The sequence below is a fragment of the Protobothrops mucrosquamatus genome, unplaced genomic scaffold, assembly GCF_001527695.2.
Source record: "Protobothrops mucrosquamatus isolate PMUCROS unplaced genomic scaffold, P.Mucros_1.0 scaffold233, whole genome shotgun sequence".
In the NCBI taxonomy this organism is placed as follows: Eukaryota; Metazoa; Chordata; class Lepidosauria; order Squamata; family Viperidae; genus Protobothrops; species Protobothrops mucrosquamatus.
Genome location: NW_015386584.1, coordinates 192356 through 210325, shown reverse-complemented (window position 1 = coordinate 210325; position 17970 = coordinate 192356). Strand labels below are relative to the sequence as shown.

Below are 17970 nucleotides of genomic sequence, written 5' to 3'. Positions count from 1 at the left end.
CCCCATAAAACCAAATTAAAAGCCAAATATTGGAAGCTGTGTGTCAATTAAAATTTTCTTAAAATCATCCCTACCTAAAATCCTCCCTAGGTCAGGCCCGCTTGCTGGAAAAGCCATGTCTTGAGGGCGCGGCGGAAAGTAAGGAGATCCGGAATCATCCGGATCTCGGGGGGTAGTTCGTTCCAGAGTGTGTAATGCTGTTAAATTAGTGTAATTAACCCATAGCAAGCTGTAGAAACCATACTAGGGTGGCAGTATCTACTTACTCTGAGGGATTTCAAAAAAGTTAAGAAGTGACAGACCTCATTAGTTCTTCAATGGGAGAATACCAAGAAATACCTAAAATTCAGATAGGAAATTTAAAAAATCCCAGAAGACAATGCTAAATTATTTTTAATTTTTTTTGTTGTGACTCGAATATTACTGAAAGTTGTTTCTGAAGAAGAAAAAGAGTGCTACCCTCCACATATTATAGTGCAATATAGGATTTTATTGATTTTTTTTTTAAATCTATTAGAAAAGTATAAATGATAGTTTGTTCTCAAACATGATTCCTCTACCAATTCTTCTTTTTTCTTTACTTTATATAATAATTTGTACTTTGGGATATGTTGAGTAATATTTTTAAAAGCACAAATCTAATTCAAAGCAGTTGATTGATTATAAAATAACATCTACTTCTTAAGACCTCTATTGTAACTAAGAGATGTTAATCACCTCACCCAAAGATTTTCTAGTTAGGTCCTGTAAAGCATTAATCCAGCATTAAGGCAATGAGTTGTAAGAACAGGGTTGACCCACAGAGAAACCATTATTAAAAATGCACCTCCTCCCAGTTCTTCTTGTGTACTGTGAAATTACAATATGAGATGTTAGTTTTCCACCTTAGTAGAAGTGGAATAAATACAGAAAAAAGCAGACCTATTTTCATAAACATTAAAGAAGAGTGGGGTTATAAAAACAAACTGCTCTGAATTCTGATTTTAAACCTGACTTTTTATATTTTTGTAATGCAGAAATAATAGATAGGGCCACAGAAAAATTAAATACTGTAGGTAGGTGGTTTCTGCTACCAACAGAAAGGAAGATAACTGTATTCTCAATTAACTATTTGCCTCAGCTGTTTAGGGATAATGGTGCCTGCCTCTTAGATAAGAGTACTGAAGTGAGTATCTTGTTGCTAGTGAAAAAGGGAAACTAAGCACAAACATATCCTTCTCTTGTGGTAGGTTTAGTGCAGTTCAAGGGACTGCAAATTACATTGACAATTTTCCATCCATTAACATAAATTAAAATTCTTCAGATGTTTTCTTTTAAAGGCCAGAGAAAGAGGAAATAGGTTTTGTCTTTGCAATTTCTATGTTTCATCCCTGGAAAGCTTCAAGACCTGGCTTTATATGCAGATCATAAGGCAGGCACTGATTGTTAACAGTATTTTTAAATCCTCAGGAAATAAAATGAAAAGAATAGCTATTGGCTTGCAACCAAAGGAATTTCCATAAAAATATACAGAAGGAAGAATGTTCCTCTACCTCAGATGTCCCCAACCTTTTGGGCACCAGGGACCGGTTCCGTGGAAAGAGGTTTTTCCGTGGACCGGAGGGTACGGGGTTTTGTGTGCTGCCTGCATCTCGCGGATGGGGCTTTGCTTGTTGTGCGGACCAGTTGCTGGCATGCTATGGCCCGGTACTGGTCCATGGACCGGGGGTTGGGGACCCCTGCTGTAAGAGGGCTCCTTCATTAGAACATAGGAAAACCTGATTTTTCTAGGACCTATTAAAGACTTATAGCTAAAGTTCTTCAATCTCAAAATATGTATCTCATCACTTTTCAATGAAATGTACAAACCATAAAATCTATTCATTTCACTCATGGATGGTCTTAGCAAATCCTTCTGAACCTTGCTTTGTTATTAAAGTTGTAAAAGGACATCTTCCCCAAAAAATCCTCAGGAAAAAGCAATGCTTATATGGACACTTCTAGAGTTATATGTGTGTATGACAAAAATAATCTGCTGGGAATTAACTTTATATTGCTAGAAAAATTGAATTCAATAATTTTAACAATTTCTAGATACTGATGAGTACCTAATAATGATTATTTTCTCTTTTGTGATTGAAACATTGCTATACCTCTTCTCTCTCTCTCTCTCTCTCTCTCTCTCTCTCTCACACACACACACACACACACACACACACACAAAACATAGTGGATTATGTGTACAAGAGGCCTAGCAATATTATTTTTGCCCCAAACTACTAGTCTATTTTAAATTTAGTGTTTAGAATCATAAACTTTCTAATATATTTTTTTTAAATCATTTTAAAAAAATACAGTAAATACATCCTGTGTCAAAAGATTTGAAAATACTACCTGAAAGAGTAGAAAATTAGCAATAAAGAGAATCTGCAGCATACATTTTTGCACTTTCGAATAATTAAATATAAATGATTGTTTAAGGGTTTCTTTACTGGCCCCCTTTTAACTTTTTTTTCTACTCTGGCATGGCCTGGCTTGACCTGACCTGTCCTGGCCTGTAGATGGCAGAAGAAAGCTTGCATTTTCACACACATTCAGTCATACAGCAAGGCAGGTAGCATTGTTATGCAGAATAAAATAACAATAATTCGTTAAAACTTGTGTCTATTAGAAGCTCAACCTGTAACAGATTACTGTCTTGTCACACCAAAAAACAAACAAACAAACAATACAGATATTAAGGCTCTCTCTTTTCCCCCAAGCCCAATAGGAAAAGATTTAGGCAATCTGAACAGAAACCACATTTTTTTTCCTAAAAGAAATCTTTATATAACAATACATTTACAAGATTGATTCTTATATTAAAAAAAACAAGCAAATTTGCTTAACAAAGTAAACAAAAATGTTATCCATCCAAATGTAATTAATTTTAGGTTTGTGTTATTTTTTTCTGGACTTAACTGGGAGATAGAGATCTTGCATTCGAAAAGTCATCTATCTTTTCAACTTCATAGTCTTTGTCTCTACATTTGAAATTCATTGTATTATTTTATTCTGTGAAGAACATTTTTTTATCCTAAAATTTTAATTTTTTAAAAAAATTGATGTTCCCCCAATCGGCATCTTTTTACCTACTGAATGTATCAGTTCCGTATCAATCCTACAGAAGTTCCATAGGTTCGGCAGCCAATACACATAATATCTGCCACACCTATGATTTTGCCATTTAAACCTTTTTCTCCTTAAGTAACATGCCTCTTTTTTTCTCCAAATCAACATGTATCCACCAGCAGAAGGGGCATCCTGCAGAGCCTATTAGCCAAGGAATTTCAGCCAGTGGGAGTCTAGCAGACTCTGCCCTTTGGAACATCTTGTTGCCAAAGGTGAGATCTGCCTGCATCATTCCGGCCTTGCAGAAGGGCCTTAAAATATGGCTATGCCATTTAGCATAGGGCCCTGATGGGGATGTGCTATGCTGGAGGTGATTGGTTGAATGAAAAATAGAAGCCTATGCCCACATCATCTCATTATCTCAGTTTTAGCCTTTACTTAATTCTTGTTAATTGCAATGTTTTTATATTTATGTTTTTATGGCATTGTAAGCTGCCCAAAGTCACTATGGGTAGTGACATAGGTGGCATATAAATTTAATAAAATTCCTTTAAAATGTATTAATTTTACACTATGACATGTATTTTACATTTCTCTGAATATATTCCATCTTTATCTTTTACCATCTATTCCAATACCTAGCAGTTCTACTTTGCTATAATCCCATTTATTTAAAAAATGTTGATAAAACTTCTTACCTGGCATAAAAGTCACCAGGTGGAATGATTTCCTGAAAAAACTGTAACTGATATAGATAAAGTGCAATTAAATGGCCTCCACTGAATATTGCCATTAACACACAAAGGCAGCTGAAGATCAGAGGATCAAATGCTCGACAACAGGACCACCATGTGCACAAGCCCAAGAATAAAAAGAAATATACAGCTGAAGTCAGGGAAGGCAACATCATTCCTATAAAAAATTAATGGAAGGTAAATATTCTATACTCATAATATATGAATTAAGCATGATGTTTAAAAGTATTGTAACAGAAGTAATCACAATAGCATTTTAATATTCTGTATTGCACAAAGTTGAATTTATTTATAGACCAACTTAAGTGACTTGATAAAATTTTCAGCGCATAAAATACTATTAAAATATACTTTTGAGAAAAAAACATCAGGAAATGTACTTCAAAAAATAGTATATTCTAGAATGCACATTAAAACTTGTCCTTTTTTTTAGAATATAGCAAAATGTAACTGAAAGTGATACATTTATATATTCTAAAAGAACACAAACCAGAAATATTTTTTCCCTCTACAAATTTGATCATCTACATTATTTGAACCAGTCTGTTCATTTGTTCTTATGATAATATAGTTACCTGTTTGTGTATCTTGCCATTTGTAGGCTGGATGCCATTTTAGGGATAATAAATGTATGCAAAAGTAATGAAATTTGACATAAAACAGATCACTATATATTTATTTATCAAAAACTCTATTCAAGTGTGTTAAAAGTATTAAAGGCAATCATAACTGTAACCATTATTGAGGAACGTGGCAAAGGAAGAGAGCCCACCTGTTGTACCAAGTAGAATTGTAACAACAACTTTTCCAGCTGTGGTTATAAGATTACCAATAATTTCCTTCACTTTGGAAGCTATGGAGGCAATTCTGCGGAGTATTTTTAATTTTGTCGTTTCTTCAAATTCTTCCTCTCCACATTCTGCATCATCTAGATCTTCACATATTAATGCATCTTCCGCCTCTATTCTCTCAATTTCATTCTACAAATAGAAAATTACAAAAATATATAATGAATCTACTTAACACAAATACCAAAAATACTGATTATGAGTCCAAAGGCAAGTGTTTCCTAAATCAATGCTAACTATTCTCTGTTTCTTTGTGGATAAACAGTTTATTCTTATTTTTTTCTCCTACATGTTGCCTAAACAATTACTGTCTATCTATTTCTATTCTATTCTATTCTGTAACTGGATATTCCCATAATCTTGTTTTCCATCCATGGCATTCTTTTTTGCCTAATCATCTCAATCCAGTAACTTTCCCTATAAAATCTTCTCTACTATTATTTCCATTGCTTATCCACATTGCTCACCCACAAGAGATGGGGGCATAGTCTATCTATATAGATGCTGTCCACACAGTCTTTTATTGTTGCTGTTCCTGTGAAATGGAATATGCCTTGCTTTCACTGCAACACTTGGTGAATTTCCAGCTGTCCCTTCTTCGACTCAGCATTATCTACTAGTGGGAAACCCAAGCATAACCATTGTCCTGAAAGTGTGGTAGGGAGGGGTTCAGACTTTTAACATTGTCTTCCCCTACATCATTTTCCAGGTGGTTTATTTCAATGCTACCGGGACCAATATATCTTGCACTGTTCTGTAACTCTCTGTTAAATGTAAAAAGGAACTGCTTGTTTCCTTTTCCCCTTCTCTTCTTTCTGAAGCATTTCTCTTTCAAAACTGTTTCCCTTCAAGCTATTGTTCCTCTTATAAAGAGGGGAAACACATATCCACATACAGACAACATGGCCTTTTAAATAGAATGTTACCTGTTTATTCAGGAGTGATAAATTACTCCACGCAATACTTGGTCCTTTATCCATCATACCACTTATGCTCTAGAGTCTAAAAGGTCACTTGTAACACTTTCCAGTTTATTAGGCTTTTGGTTTATCATTTATACTTCTATAGCTGTCTGGTTTGGCATAGCAACTAAACGGGACAGGTACAGACTTCAACAGATAGTTAGGACTGCAGAAAAAACAATTGCAACTAGCCTGCTTTCCACTGAAGACCTGTATACTGCACGAGCCTGAAAGAGGGCTGAGAAAATATCTACAGATCCCTCACATCCTGGACATGTTTCAACTCAAGATGCCCACTATAGGCATTGCATGCCAAAACAACTAGACACAAAGACAGTTTTTTCTCTCATTCCATCACTCTGCTAACATCTATTCCCACAGCACTGTATTATGCCTGTGGATGTAGTAGGGCTGTACTGCTATTATCTTTCTCATATTTCCTATTACCTTCTTCTATTGATATCTTACAAACTTTGTTATTTGCATCTTATCATTTATGACTGTATCTTATGATTTACAATTTGTGATTTATACACTATGTTGTTATGTACTCTGAGAGCTTAAGCACCGGAGACAAATTCCTTGTGTGTCCAATCACACTTGACCAATAAAGAATATTCTATTCAAGCATTCAGCATTTGACAATTTAACATCTGTTTAAATTCTTTTTCACTGCACATTATGATACAAAATATTGTATTGAGCAACATTTGAAGAATTGTATTTTTTGCAGTTACTTGGCAAGATCCCCCCAAAATTATCAATGTTCATGCTATATAACACCTAACAAAAAAGTCAGGGAAATTTTAAACATGCTGACATTGGGCACCCTTTAAGAAATGACTATTTGAAAAGAAATCTCACTGAGCAATTTGGGTCATGGAAAAGGTTTGGTTTTGTTTTTACTTATAAAAAGCTTATTATAAATGTAATCAACTTTGTGGAAGTTTATTCAATCATATAAACACATTTCAAAGGACATAGTATTTGCTGAGTAATAACAATGTAGAACCGGGGCGTGTGATAATTATCTAATTTGATCCATGTCTATTCAGAAGTCCAAAAGGATTTCAGGCTGCCATAGCTTTAAGACTGCCATTTTAATGCTTTGGTGTTTTTTTTACTAGGCTCATTTAGGTTAAGTCTCAAAGCCCATCACTCAACATCATTTTTTTAAACTGTCAAAATCAGATAAAGTCCAGGCCGGAAGCATCACAGCTACTACAGCAGCTGTGATTGCTACTACTATATTTTGAGCCAGAATGTCCATTAGTTACATTTTAGTATGATTTATTAACATCCAGCTTTTAAATATTTCCTCTGTGAGACATACACACACACACACACACACACACACACACACACAAATGCACCATTGTGCTAAAATAATAGTGTACTATATATCTTATTGATACAGGGGGTTCCAGTGAGAATCAAAATCCATTCTTGTAATTTGTAAAGTATTACAAATTGTTCATGCACAAACATATTCCAAAATAATGACTGGAACTTATAACAGTCTTGCTCTTATAGTGTATTGTACAGTGTACTATAATTATTAACCATTTTTGCCTTTATTGCTTAAATACTTCACAATTTTTGTTCTGAATATGTGAATATATTTTTTATTGACTTCATAGTATACAATATAATTACAGTGTTATAACCATTCGAAGATATGTTACAGAAATACTCCTACCTTCTCTTTAACAGACGAAATTTTTTAGATTTGTCAAAGAAAGGTCCTCCTTGTACTTGACTTAGAAATTTTCGGGACTAAATATTACTAAACGAAATCTAAAATCTATCCTTTTTTTTTTTTACAAAAATCATATTTAATTTTAAAAGAATTAATTTATTACTATCTACCTAACAAGAATGCACAGTCTGTGAACACAGCTTTGTACAAATCCAGACTCACAGGTTTGCTGAAAATTTAATATATTGATGGGTTGTTTGTTTGTTTTTTTGCATAAATGAAACCTAGTGAGGGGTTGGTCAAGGGCCAATAAAAATGCACCCTTAGCCTTGAGAGTTTGTTTGGTGATTTTGGATCACCAAGTCTTTTCAGTCCAACTCCTGAATGGAATTCTGCAGTGCAGCAATGATTGACATTCAGACACCACAATGATATGCTGTGATGACATTTTTCAACACTTTACCAACTCTGGGTACTTATATCAATTTCTTACATAGCTAGAAGGTTAACTGAAAATATTTGAAAAGCATGAAAAATATGTTATATAGGCACATTAATTAGGAATTTAAGCTGAGTATCTAATCTTGGGAATTTGGGAGTCTCTCTCTACCCATTTGGGTTTTGAGCAAAGCACACTGTTTTTCAGTATATGCTCCCTCCCTATGGAATAACCTATCCCCAGATATATGAATGGCTGATGACATTTAGGAAGGCAGCCATAATGGAGTTCTTCAGCAGAATGGCCAATTTTGTTTTTCAGGGGTTTTATATTATTTTGCTTATTGGTACACCAGGATACGTTAGACCTGCATTGCTTTTAGATATGTTGTGTGTATACTTATAAACTGCTGGAAGTCTATGCCAGTGATGGCGAACCTTTTAGAGACCGAGTGCCCAAACCGCAACCCAAAACCCATTTATTTATCACAAAGTGCCAGGGCCGCATCAGCATTGTGGTGCCCTCAGGGGCGGGGGGGGGCAGGGAGGCACGTCTGAGTGCCGCCTCTGGCACACAAAAACCAGGGGGTGCAAAAATGGGCCACTGTGCTGCAAGGCGCAAAAATGGCCACCGCTGTGCCACGGGGTGCTGCACCATGCAAGAACGGGGCAGGGCTGGTGAGTATCGCGCAGGCACTAGCCTTGCCCCATTTGCAGCACGTGTGTGCTCGCGGCCCCGTGTGCGCATGCACACATGTAAAATGCTTCCCCCTCCCTTTTGTTCCAGTCCACCAATTGACAATGGTTGGTGACTTGATCTCTACTCGGCCGCTTCGCCTCCTTTGTGCTGGGCGGGGCTCCTGCTCCGGGCGGCGGTGGCAGCCTGATAGACTTGCTGCTGGCGGCGGTGGTGCGCGTGCCAACAGAGAGGGCTCTGAGTGCCGCCTCTGGCACGCGTGCCACAGGTTCGCCACCCCTGGTCTATGCCGAGTCAGCAATACATAAATAATGAAAATGTCATTCATTGTTCAACGATTCTTTTTTAACATTCAGAATTGTCAGTTGATGGGGTTTTTTTTATAGAATTAGATGGGCATTGCCCTTAGGGTGCATGAATACAGAGAAGTGATTATCAACTTCTTCCTGAAAAAGGATCTTTGTCTCTGTGAATATCTCCCAGAGGAGCCTGACACAAGTGCTGGAGTGTTTCACTTTCCTTTACATTGTANATGATCTTTCTGAAACAGCTTAAAGACACCTACTAGATCCAGCTCTGTTTGCAGATTCTCACCTGCTTTCCCAAATTTAGAAGCAGTGTTGTAAATCACAAATGAAGGAAGAGTTTCCCAAACAGTACTGCATTAGCAGCCTTTAATGCATGTTCATTTCAGAACCCAAAATCAATTAAGGCCAACCATAGGATGCAGGGCATACATTAATGCCAAACCAAAATGCAATATTTATCAGTTCCACATCCTTACCTAGTGGAACAGCTTCTGAAGGGCAAACTGAAACAAAACACTGTGTTGTGATTATTAACAAGCTTTTTAGAAATAAGGAAATGCTATTATAGAAATATTTCAGCATTGGATCTGAGTGGATTTTTGCTACAAGGCTATATTGTATAGGCTGTACTACTAAGACACCTAGCCAGATAATTGAATAGTTTTGTGCTCAGAAAGAACAATGTCTATACATGCTCATCATTTGCTCTGTAACAGACAGCAGAAGCAAAAGGATGAAGAGTATGAAGGCTTTATTCCCTGTACATACGTTATTTGATTACTGCTGTCTAACTTCATCTCTTAGGCAAATTGCATCCAGAAGGGAATAGGGATGGAGGTGGTAAAGTACTTTAAAGTGTAGTATGAGAAATTGAAAAAGGCACTAAAGATTTTCTCTCTGGCCTTGCTTTACTCATGAAATTTGTTTCTCACCTATTGTCCTCTATTTTTTTTTTGGGGGGGGGAACCTCAGAATCTGAGGCATGAAATAATCCTTGACAGAATAAGCAAATAAACATACCAGGAAAATAAAGAAAGGCTCTGTGTTAGATTTTACAAGAAGTCTAGATAATTTACATATTTATTTTTTTAACTGAAGAAACATTAATATATTTCTGACAATATAAATAGGAGATTTAAAACTGAATGTGTGCCAGATTATTGGATTGGTATTTATAATGTTTCTGAAATATATGTAAGTAAAATAATGTATATATATGGGAAATGTTAATGTTTTTATAGTTTTTCCATGCATTTCTTCATAGAAACAATTCCACTGAATCGTGTATTTCTATGAAAATACATATACAACTATAATATGATTTTCTATGAACTAGACAATGGATAAACTACATTGCATAATTTTGTAGTCCAACTTTACCAGATTCTAAAATTAAAGTTTCAAGTATAAGGGATCTGCTGCATATCATAGGATATGTCTCAGCAACATCTGTCTCAACATTTTTATGACTGACCTGTACAGATAAGACCAAATTTCATGTTAGCAGATTATTTGGAAATTCTGAAAACTTGGAGATTCTGCAAATACAAGTAGTCCTTTCTTACTGACTGGCTGAGATGCTAAAGTTATGATGGTGTAAAAAAACAAAACCAAAAGCTTTGCAAGCAGTCATATGGTCACTATTTGCATGCTCCTCAAATGGCTTGCAAAAAGCAGAGTTAGTAGAGAATGGGGCCATTGCTTTCTTCTTGGGGGAGGGAGGGAGGGAGAGAGAGAAAGAAAGAGAGAAAGAGAGAAAGAGAGAAGGAAAGAAAGAAAGAAAGAGAGAAAGAGAGAGAGAGAGAGAAAGAAAGAAAGAAAGAAAGAAAGAAAGAAAGAAAGAAAGAAAGAAAGAAAGAAAGAAAGAAAGAAAGAAAGAAAGAAAGAAAGAAAGAGGCAGGACTAGAACTCACATTTTCCTGGTTTCTAACGTGGTGCTTTAATCACTACACAAATTGGTCCATTTGACATGGTTTGCATACTTACATCAAATGTCATGATGTAACTTACATAAAATACAGTATATAATCACACATTTGCACAATAATAGGTTGACTACATTGTGATTTTTTTTTACATAACAAAATCCTATGGCTTATATTTCTAAATAAAAGGATGGTAGGATGCTTTATTTTTAAAAGGAATTTCTTTTGAGAAATACTAAAGAGATAGCAAAAAATGAAAGCTATCTGCAACAAAACGTATTCCCACATTTATGGGAAAGTACACAATTGGGAGTTGTTATATACTTCAGTTAGTGTAAAATTAATAATAAAGCATTTCCCCTTCATCTGGAAAAGTAAATTGCAAAGCCTATCCCTAGTGTCAGGCACACCAGAAAAAAAATTAAAAATTAAAGAATAAATATAACACACATACCATGTCTTCATTTTCAAACTGGGCATTGTATTCTCCCAAATTTTCTTGTGCTGGCTTTTGAACAATGTTTCTGCACACAAGCCATGTGATCAGGCTAGCAATAAACATGAGAATATCAGGAACAAAAATTCGGATCCCATTGCCAGCATCTGCCCCTTTGACACTGTATGAAATTGAAAGAGAGAAAGAAGATTGGTTCTTATTTAATTATTCAAACTAGTTTGACAACAACTAAAGGAAACATATTTAAAAATATTTTGTATTTTGCAGCTGCATTTTGGATTTCATTGGGGTTTTTTAAAGACCATAAATACGACTGAAGACTAAACTTCTGGATGAAGGAATGGCAGACTACGTCATCACTGAAGGAGCGGAGATGGCACTGTGATGAAGACTGATGGACCAATGATAAGCCTGATTCAACAGAGAATCCCCAGATAAGGAGAGGTTGAGAGAATTTCCATCTGTGCTCTGGACAGTTGCTCCTCACGAGCAGACTGTAGAAAAGTGGTAAACTCATGAATTGGAGCACCATTTGAGGAGGGAACAACATCAAATTCATAGCCCATATCGATACTGGGTTTGTCAAATCTCACTTTATAAAATCCCTTAAAAATATAATTATTTTAAAGCTAACAGAGATCATCTGATCTTAATTAATTATGACACTTATTTAATAATTTAAGGTAGAATATCTTAAATTTCACCTATCAAAATATGGATATGCAATAGATCTATGTTTAATAATAATAATAAGCCATAAGTACAAGTGTATACAAAGTCAGAATTGAGAAGACAGCAACAGATAGCAAGTGCCGCCTCTGCAAAGAAGCTGAAGAAACAGTGGACCACCTGTTTAGCTGCTTCAAAAAGATTGCACAGACTTACTACAAACAATGGTATGACAAAATAGCAACAATGGTGAATTGGAAGATCTGCAAGAAATACCATTTGCTTGCAAGCAAGAAAGTACTTTGGGATTTTAGATTACAAACAGGCAGGCATCTACTGTATAACATGCCAGGCTTAACAATTATCGATCAGAAAGACAAAAAAGTCTGGATAGTGGATGTGGCAGTACTCACGCAAGTTGAGCTGCGCGTGCACTCTCTAGCCAGCCACTCGTGTGGCCCAATTCCGAATAGGCCGCAGCCCAGTATTGGGCTGCGGCCCAGAGATTGGGGATCCCTGAACTAGAGCACCACTTGAACACCTATCTCAGGTCCTTGGGAATGGCTTGATAGGTGGACAAAAATGCCAAATCCAGTCTGAACATCTGGCTGACTATGTGACATAATAATAATAATAATAATAATAATAATAATAATAATAATAATAATAACAACAACAACAACAACAACAACAACAACAACAACATTTCCAGGCTTCCTGAAGGTCTCTTACTGGGCTTCTGGCCTAATCCAGCAGACTTTTACAGCAGACACGTCAAACTCGTGATGTATCGTAACTTTTTCCCCATTACTGGCAATGGGGTGGGCGTGGTTTTGGCGTGATGCATCTGGCCCGCAGGCCAGCAGTTTGATATACCTGTTTTACAGTATTATGATCTTTTGATGCCAGCATGATTGTGTATAATTTGTGTTTTACTTGACAGTATGTATGAAAAGCATCCAATCTACACTTTCCAATATATATCTGCATTTCTCCCTTACTAATTTGTTTTCAAATATAGTATGTTATTTATTTGTCTCAAGGAATGTAAGATAACCAGCTGTCTCCTCAACATTCCTTGTTAATTATCCAGAGGGGGAAATGATTTCTTCCTAGCAAAATAAATCTAATAGATTCCTGACATTTCAATCAAGAAAATTTCATCTGCTGAAGCAAATTGTAGAAAAATATCATAGTATACGAGGCATAACATAAAAATTACTTGGCATAGGTAAGCAAACATATGTTAGCAAACATAAAATTTCCAAGTGTCTTGAAGAATATGTAAAGCCTTAATAATCACATATCTTATTTTTTTTTGGCAGTTACACTATACAGGAGAAAAAACAGTTTGGCAAAATGTTCACCAACATATCAACAACACATTTGCCAAATGTTTGCTTTCCAAATAGCATCATGAAGAATGCTGCTATTTAATGACATGCCAAAGTTAGTAGACTCTTTACTGACATAAAGCATGCAACATTTATGGTTCAATGCTGCAAACAAAAACCAAACTTGAGCCAAATTTAAAACTAGACCCTCCCCTCCATGATGTTTCTTACGCCTCATTTATTTTCTATACAAGCCAAATTATGTTTTCAATGCATTGCCCAGGAATAAAAAGATATGTGCACCTCATGCTGAGCATCAATTGCTCTACAAGCAATACCAAGACTTAGTATCAATCCTATTTTCAGTGGACCATCTCTAGCTATGCGCATAGTTCTGTGTTTATTTAATTTTAATAGGTCAGTAGAATGGCTGGAATAGTAAAAAAACAACAATGCAGCAGTAAAAACAAACCCTGTTAGATAACATTTGCATAAGATCATTAGCTCAGGAAAAAGGTCAGAAAATATGAAGATGGAAAAGATAGATGATAAAATAATATATGATTATAGTATATCTAATTATTAGATCACTGGATATATTGGTGGATATTTGGTGAAATCTCATATCAGAGACACTTTTCTTCTTTTTCCATTTCTTCTTTTCTCAGCAAAAAGCACTACTTCTCATATGAGATTTGGAAACAGATATTGAAACAGAACTACTAATGGAAATGTCTTGAAAACATTTTCAAGACAAAGGGGGCAAAAATGCCAAAGCTTAAATTCTAAAGGAATGCACCACCCTTACTATTCCCTAAGAAAGTTTCTGAATGAGAGGGACAGCAGGTTGGCCAAGTCATAGGGGAGATCATTTAAATCACGGGTGTCAAACTCGCCACGTCATGTGACGTGTCGTGACGTATCACGATTCTTTTTGCATTGCCGGCAATGGGGTGGGCGCAGCTTCGGTATGATGAAACTGGCCCACGGGCCGGCAGTTTGACACCCCTGATTTAAATGGACAACTATTTCAACTAAAACAACTCCTATCAACCTGATGCCATCCAGATATGTTAGAGTACAATAATTATCATTTTCAGCCAACATGACTAATGTGTATATTAGAAAGAATTTAAAAAATGCAAATAAATTTTGCCTTTATACATGCTAGAAAGTGCAAGGCTTGCATGCAATGAACCACATGCTAAATCAGATTATGGCAGATTAGATATTCCTATTTATGATGCATTATAAAACTTCAAGCTGAAAAATATTATGGATATAGAATGTCATACAGAACTTGCATCATCAATTTCCATAAAATCCATGGCAATTTTTAGAAAAGAATTAAAAGCTTAGATTCCTGTGCTGATTACATTAAAAAAAACAGTTCTAATGCTAAATGTTTTTGAAGATAATTTTGGAAACTTGGCATCCTCATGCATATCCTATCACCACTTTTATTAACTGTAGACTGTTATTTTGGTGTTGAAATATTTGGAAAGCATGAAAAGACCAAGGACAATTGAATTAAAATGCAAGATATGTAGCATAACTATTGTAGTTCCCATTGAGTAAATAAAATTGTTCAGAAGTCAATCCTATTTGATTTAATTTTCTGCAGATGAGTTTCCTTTTTTCCTCTCAATACAATATCCAAGCTATTAAAGTCAACTTATTAAACTTGGAACATTAATTCAAGCTATCAAAAGTTCAACAAAAGGTTAACATCTAAACTATATGCTATTTCATTAGAACATAAAATCTGTTCTTCAGGATAGGAAAATCACCTACATATTATTATTGAGTAAAAGGATAAAAATAACTTTGAGATTTCTAGACTTATATTCTTTGCCAAAATGTGAAAAAATTATATCAAAATAATTTATAGATAGTATATGACTCCGGGAAGGGAGGGAGGGAGGATGGAAGGAAGGAAGGAAGGAAGGAAGGAAGGAAGGAAGGAAGGAAGGAAGGAAGGAAGGAAGGAAGGAAGGAAGGAAGGACCGGATTAACAAAGTCATATGTTTTTAACTATAATGGATATGTCCAAGGATTCAAAAGCTCTAGAATGTAATGTTTATAAAAATGGGCAAAATAAACTATTAGGAAATTAAAGTGGACCTCAGTTAGGTTTGTTGGGTATGTTCACTGAATATAACAATTACATAAAACTTAAAAACTAATGATCTATATGTTGATACTGGCAAAAAATGTGATGCCTTGGAGGAGACAATTTATTGACACATAGACATTAACAACATCTATAGATTATGCAAAAGAGACAATCAACCAGCCCAAAAGAGAAAAAGACTCCAGCACCTCTCCACCAGTAATCAGCACTCAGATCAGCATAGATTAATTCCAAGGTCAACTTCAGACCAACAATCAAGTTAGCAATACCCCAATCAGGAAACTGCCAAAGAGCCATTAATAAACAGCCCAACCAAAGAATCCTTAAGATCGCCCCCACCCACCCAGATGGGCAAGACATCAGAATATAAACTGACAGCACTCCTTACTAGCACTGATGGTGTTACCTAGTTACGGTAATGAAACTTCTGCAAGAAAACAAGCAAGCTCAGAGAGCACCAAGGGTCCCTCATACAATTTATTCTCAAATAAGTGGTATAATAAAATTTGGGGTTCATGGACAGCAGAAAAAAATAACCCTTTTGTTATACTTTCAAATAGGTTCATTCAAACCATATTTCTTCTTTAAAGCATGACAAGATTTTGTATTTTTCATCAATCAAATTAAATATGGTAAATAACTGCCTACTTATTACACTCAGGTATGTTAGGTTGTGTATTATTTATAAACAATTTTAGAGTTGGTAAATTACAGTTGAGATAAGAAATGTTTAAGTAGTTCTTGAAACTGATATAAAACTTGACTTTTTTATATGATACAAAATCATTTCACATTATTTTTATACTTTTTATAAAAAGAAGGAATAATGAAAGAAGTACAGTTAGGTGATGTATAAATATAATTATCAGCTTCCTCTCATATATAAGCTTTCAAAAGGGAAAGAGGTACACAGGAACTCACATCTGTGTAAGGCTAATAATATCTGGGTGAGCAGTTTTTAAATCAAAACACTAGTCAGGTAATTCTGCTTTCCCTCTTTTGTGGACATAACAGCATTTTCTTAAAAAAAAAAAAACTGCCCAGGAGCAGCACTGTACTGAGTGCATCATCTATACACAGCAGGATTTTGATCCTGGATGAAATAGAGACCTAGGGGCGGTGGCAGCTGAGCTAAAGTATCCAAAGGATCATGCCTGCTTGGAGAATGGCAAGGCAACCTTGCCAAGAAAGCTTGGTAGGGTAATTGAGGCTTTGTGAAATGGTTCTGGAGTGGTGGGGTCTCCTTACCAGAATTCTGGTCACTTAATGATCCATGATTCAAATTTAATGACCGCAACTGGGAAGGCCAGGATTTCAATCATTGAGTGAAACAATCATGCGATATCTCGTTAAACTGCATGGGAGAAATTACCTTCTATTTCTGGCATTTGGCACAAAAAAACCTTTTAACTCAGCCATTTAGTAATTATAAGATCTTATTTGATACCAGCCTAGATTGGAATTAGAAAGCAACTAGTCAGGCATGAAAAACCAAGACCATATGTTAAGTTACAATTAAACTGATTTATTGCTCATGCCTATGCACAGGAATTTAGTCAACTAACGGTTAGCACTATTTTGGTACCAGATAAGGTTTAATGGAATTCAAGAGGGGTTGGACTCTAGGTTGTACAGATTCTAGGCTGATTCCTGTTTTGATTCCATCCCCAGGCTCTGCCACTCCTTGTCCTACACAGTTGGATACACAGCCTAATTTCTATCATTATTAAATGTTTGGAGAAAATGCTTTATAGAAAATCATAGACAGATGAATCCATCGTAAATCCATCATTACTGCAGTAATTGAATTTTTAATCTGGAAAAATGTATTTAATACATTGTTTTTGCACAAAGTGCATTTTTCTAAATGTATATTAAGTGCATTTTTAAGCTATTTTGAGCCAAACACTGCAGCAAACAATGTACAGCAAATAAATTCTGATTGGTATGTTCATCAGAGAGGTGCAAAAAAAAGGTCAGTTTTTTATCAGAATTCAGAAGACTTATTAAATTCATTAGATTATTTTGCTGTCCCCAAATATCAGACAGAAAACTCAACACTCTAGAAAAATTAAGCCCAAACATGGATATGCTGTTAGCAATTTTTTCTAGGGAAGCAAATATAGGAATTTGTTAGCGTACAATTAAAGTAAAGCGAATGAGGTTCAGAGATAATCCACTGAGGTTATATTTTTGAGGCATAAATGCAATATGAATTATTTCAAGAACATTACAAAACACATGTCTAATAATAATGCTTCCCAAGCATTTATATACCTTTTTATCCGAAGCCTTGGGTATATTGTGTAACAATCTCAGTATACAAATATATAGTACCACTGTTTATTTTTTATGCTCTGTTGTCTCTTTATTATTTATTAATGAACTAAAGTATTTAGAGGGTTTTTTAAATTCCATCCCAATCTGGAAATTCTGGGTAGCGTGCAAAACAGTAAAAATATCAAATAATATTAAGAAAAAACAAACAAAACTCTTCCTAAGTAAGATGCCATAAACCCTTTACCTAAGTTTGAATTATTTACCTCTGGTTTTTAAAGTGCAGCCAATGAACATTTTAACCATGTTCAGAGGAGCACAAAAAATTCCCCAATCCCAAATTATAATGATACAACTACAGAATATCTATCTTTATG

General features: G+C 35.3%; 1 protein-coding gene across 1 annotated transcript in view; it reads right to left on the bottom strand.

Annotated features, from left to right (window-relative positions):
* Nucleotides 1-17970, bottom strand: part of PIEZO2 (piezo type mechanosensitive ion channel component 2) — a 133122-nt gene that overhangs the window by 73949 nt on the left and 41203 nt on the right. The window contains exons 4-6 of the mRNA XM_015814256.1: nucleotides 11177-11339; nucleotides 4618-4825; nucleotides 3789-4002 (exon numbers count right to left, since the gene is read on the bottom strand). Coding sequence (XP_015669742.1) covers nucleotides 3789-4002; nucleotides 4618-4825; nucleotides 11177-11339 — 585 coding nt within the window. The remainder of the gene's footprint in view (nucleotides 1-3788; nucleotides 4003-4617; nucleotides 4826-11176; nucleotides 11340-17970) is intronic.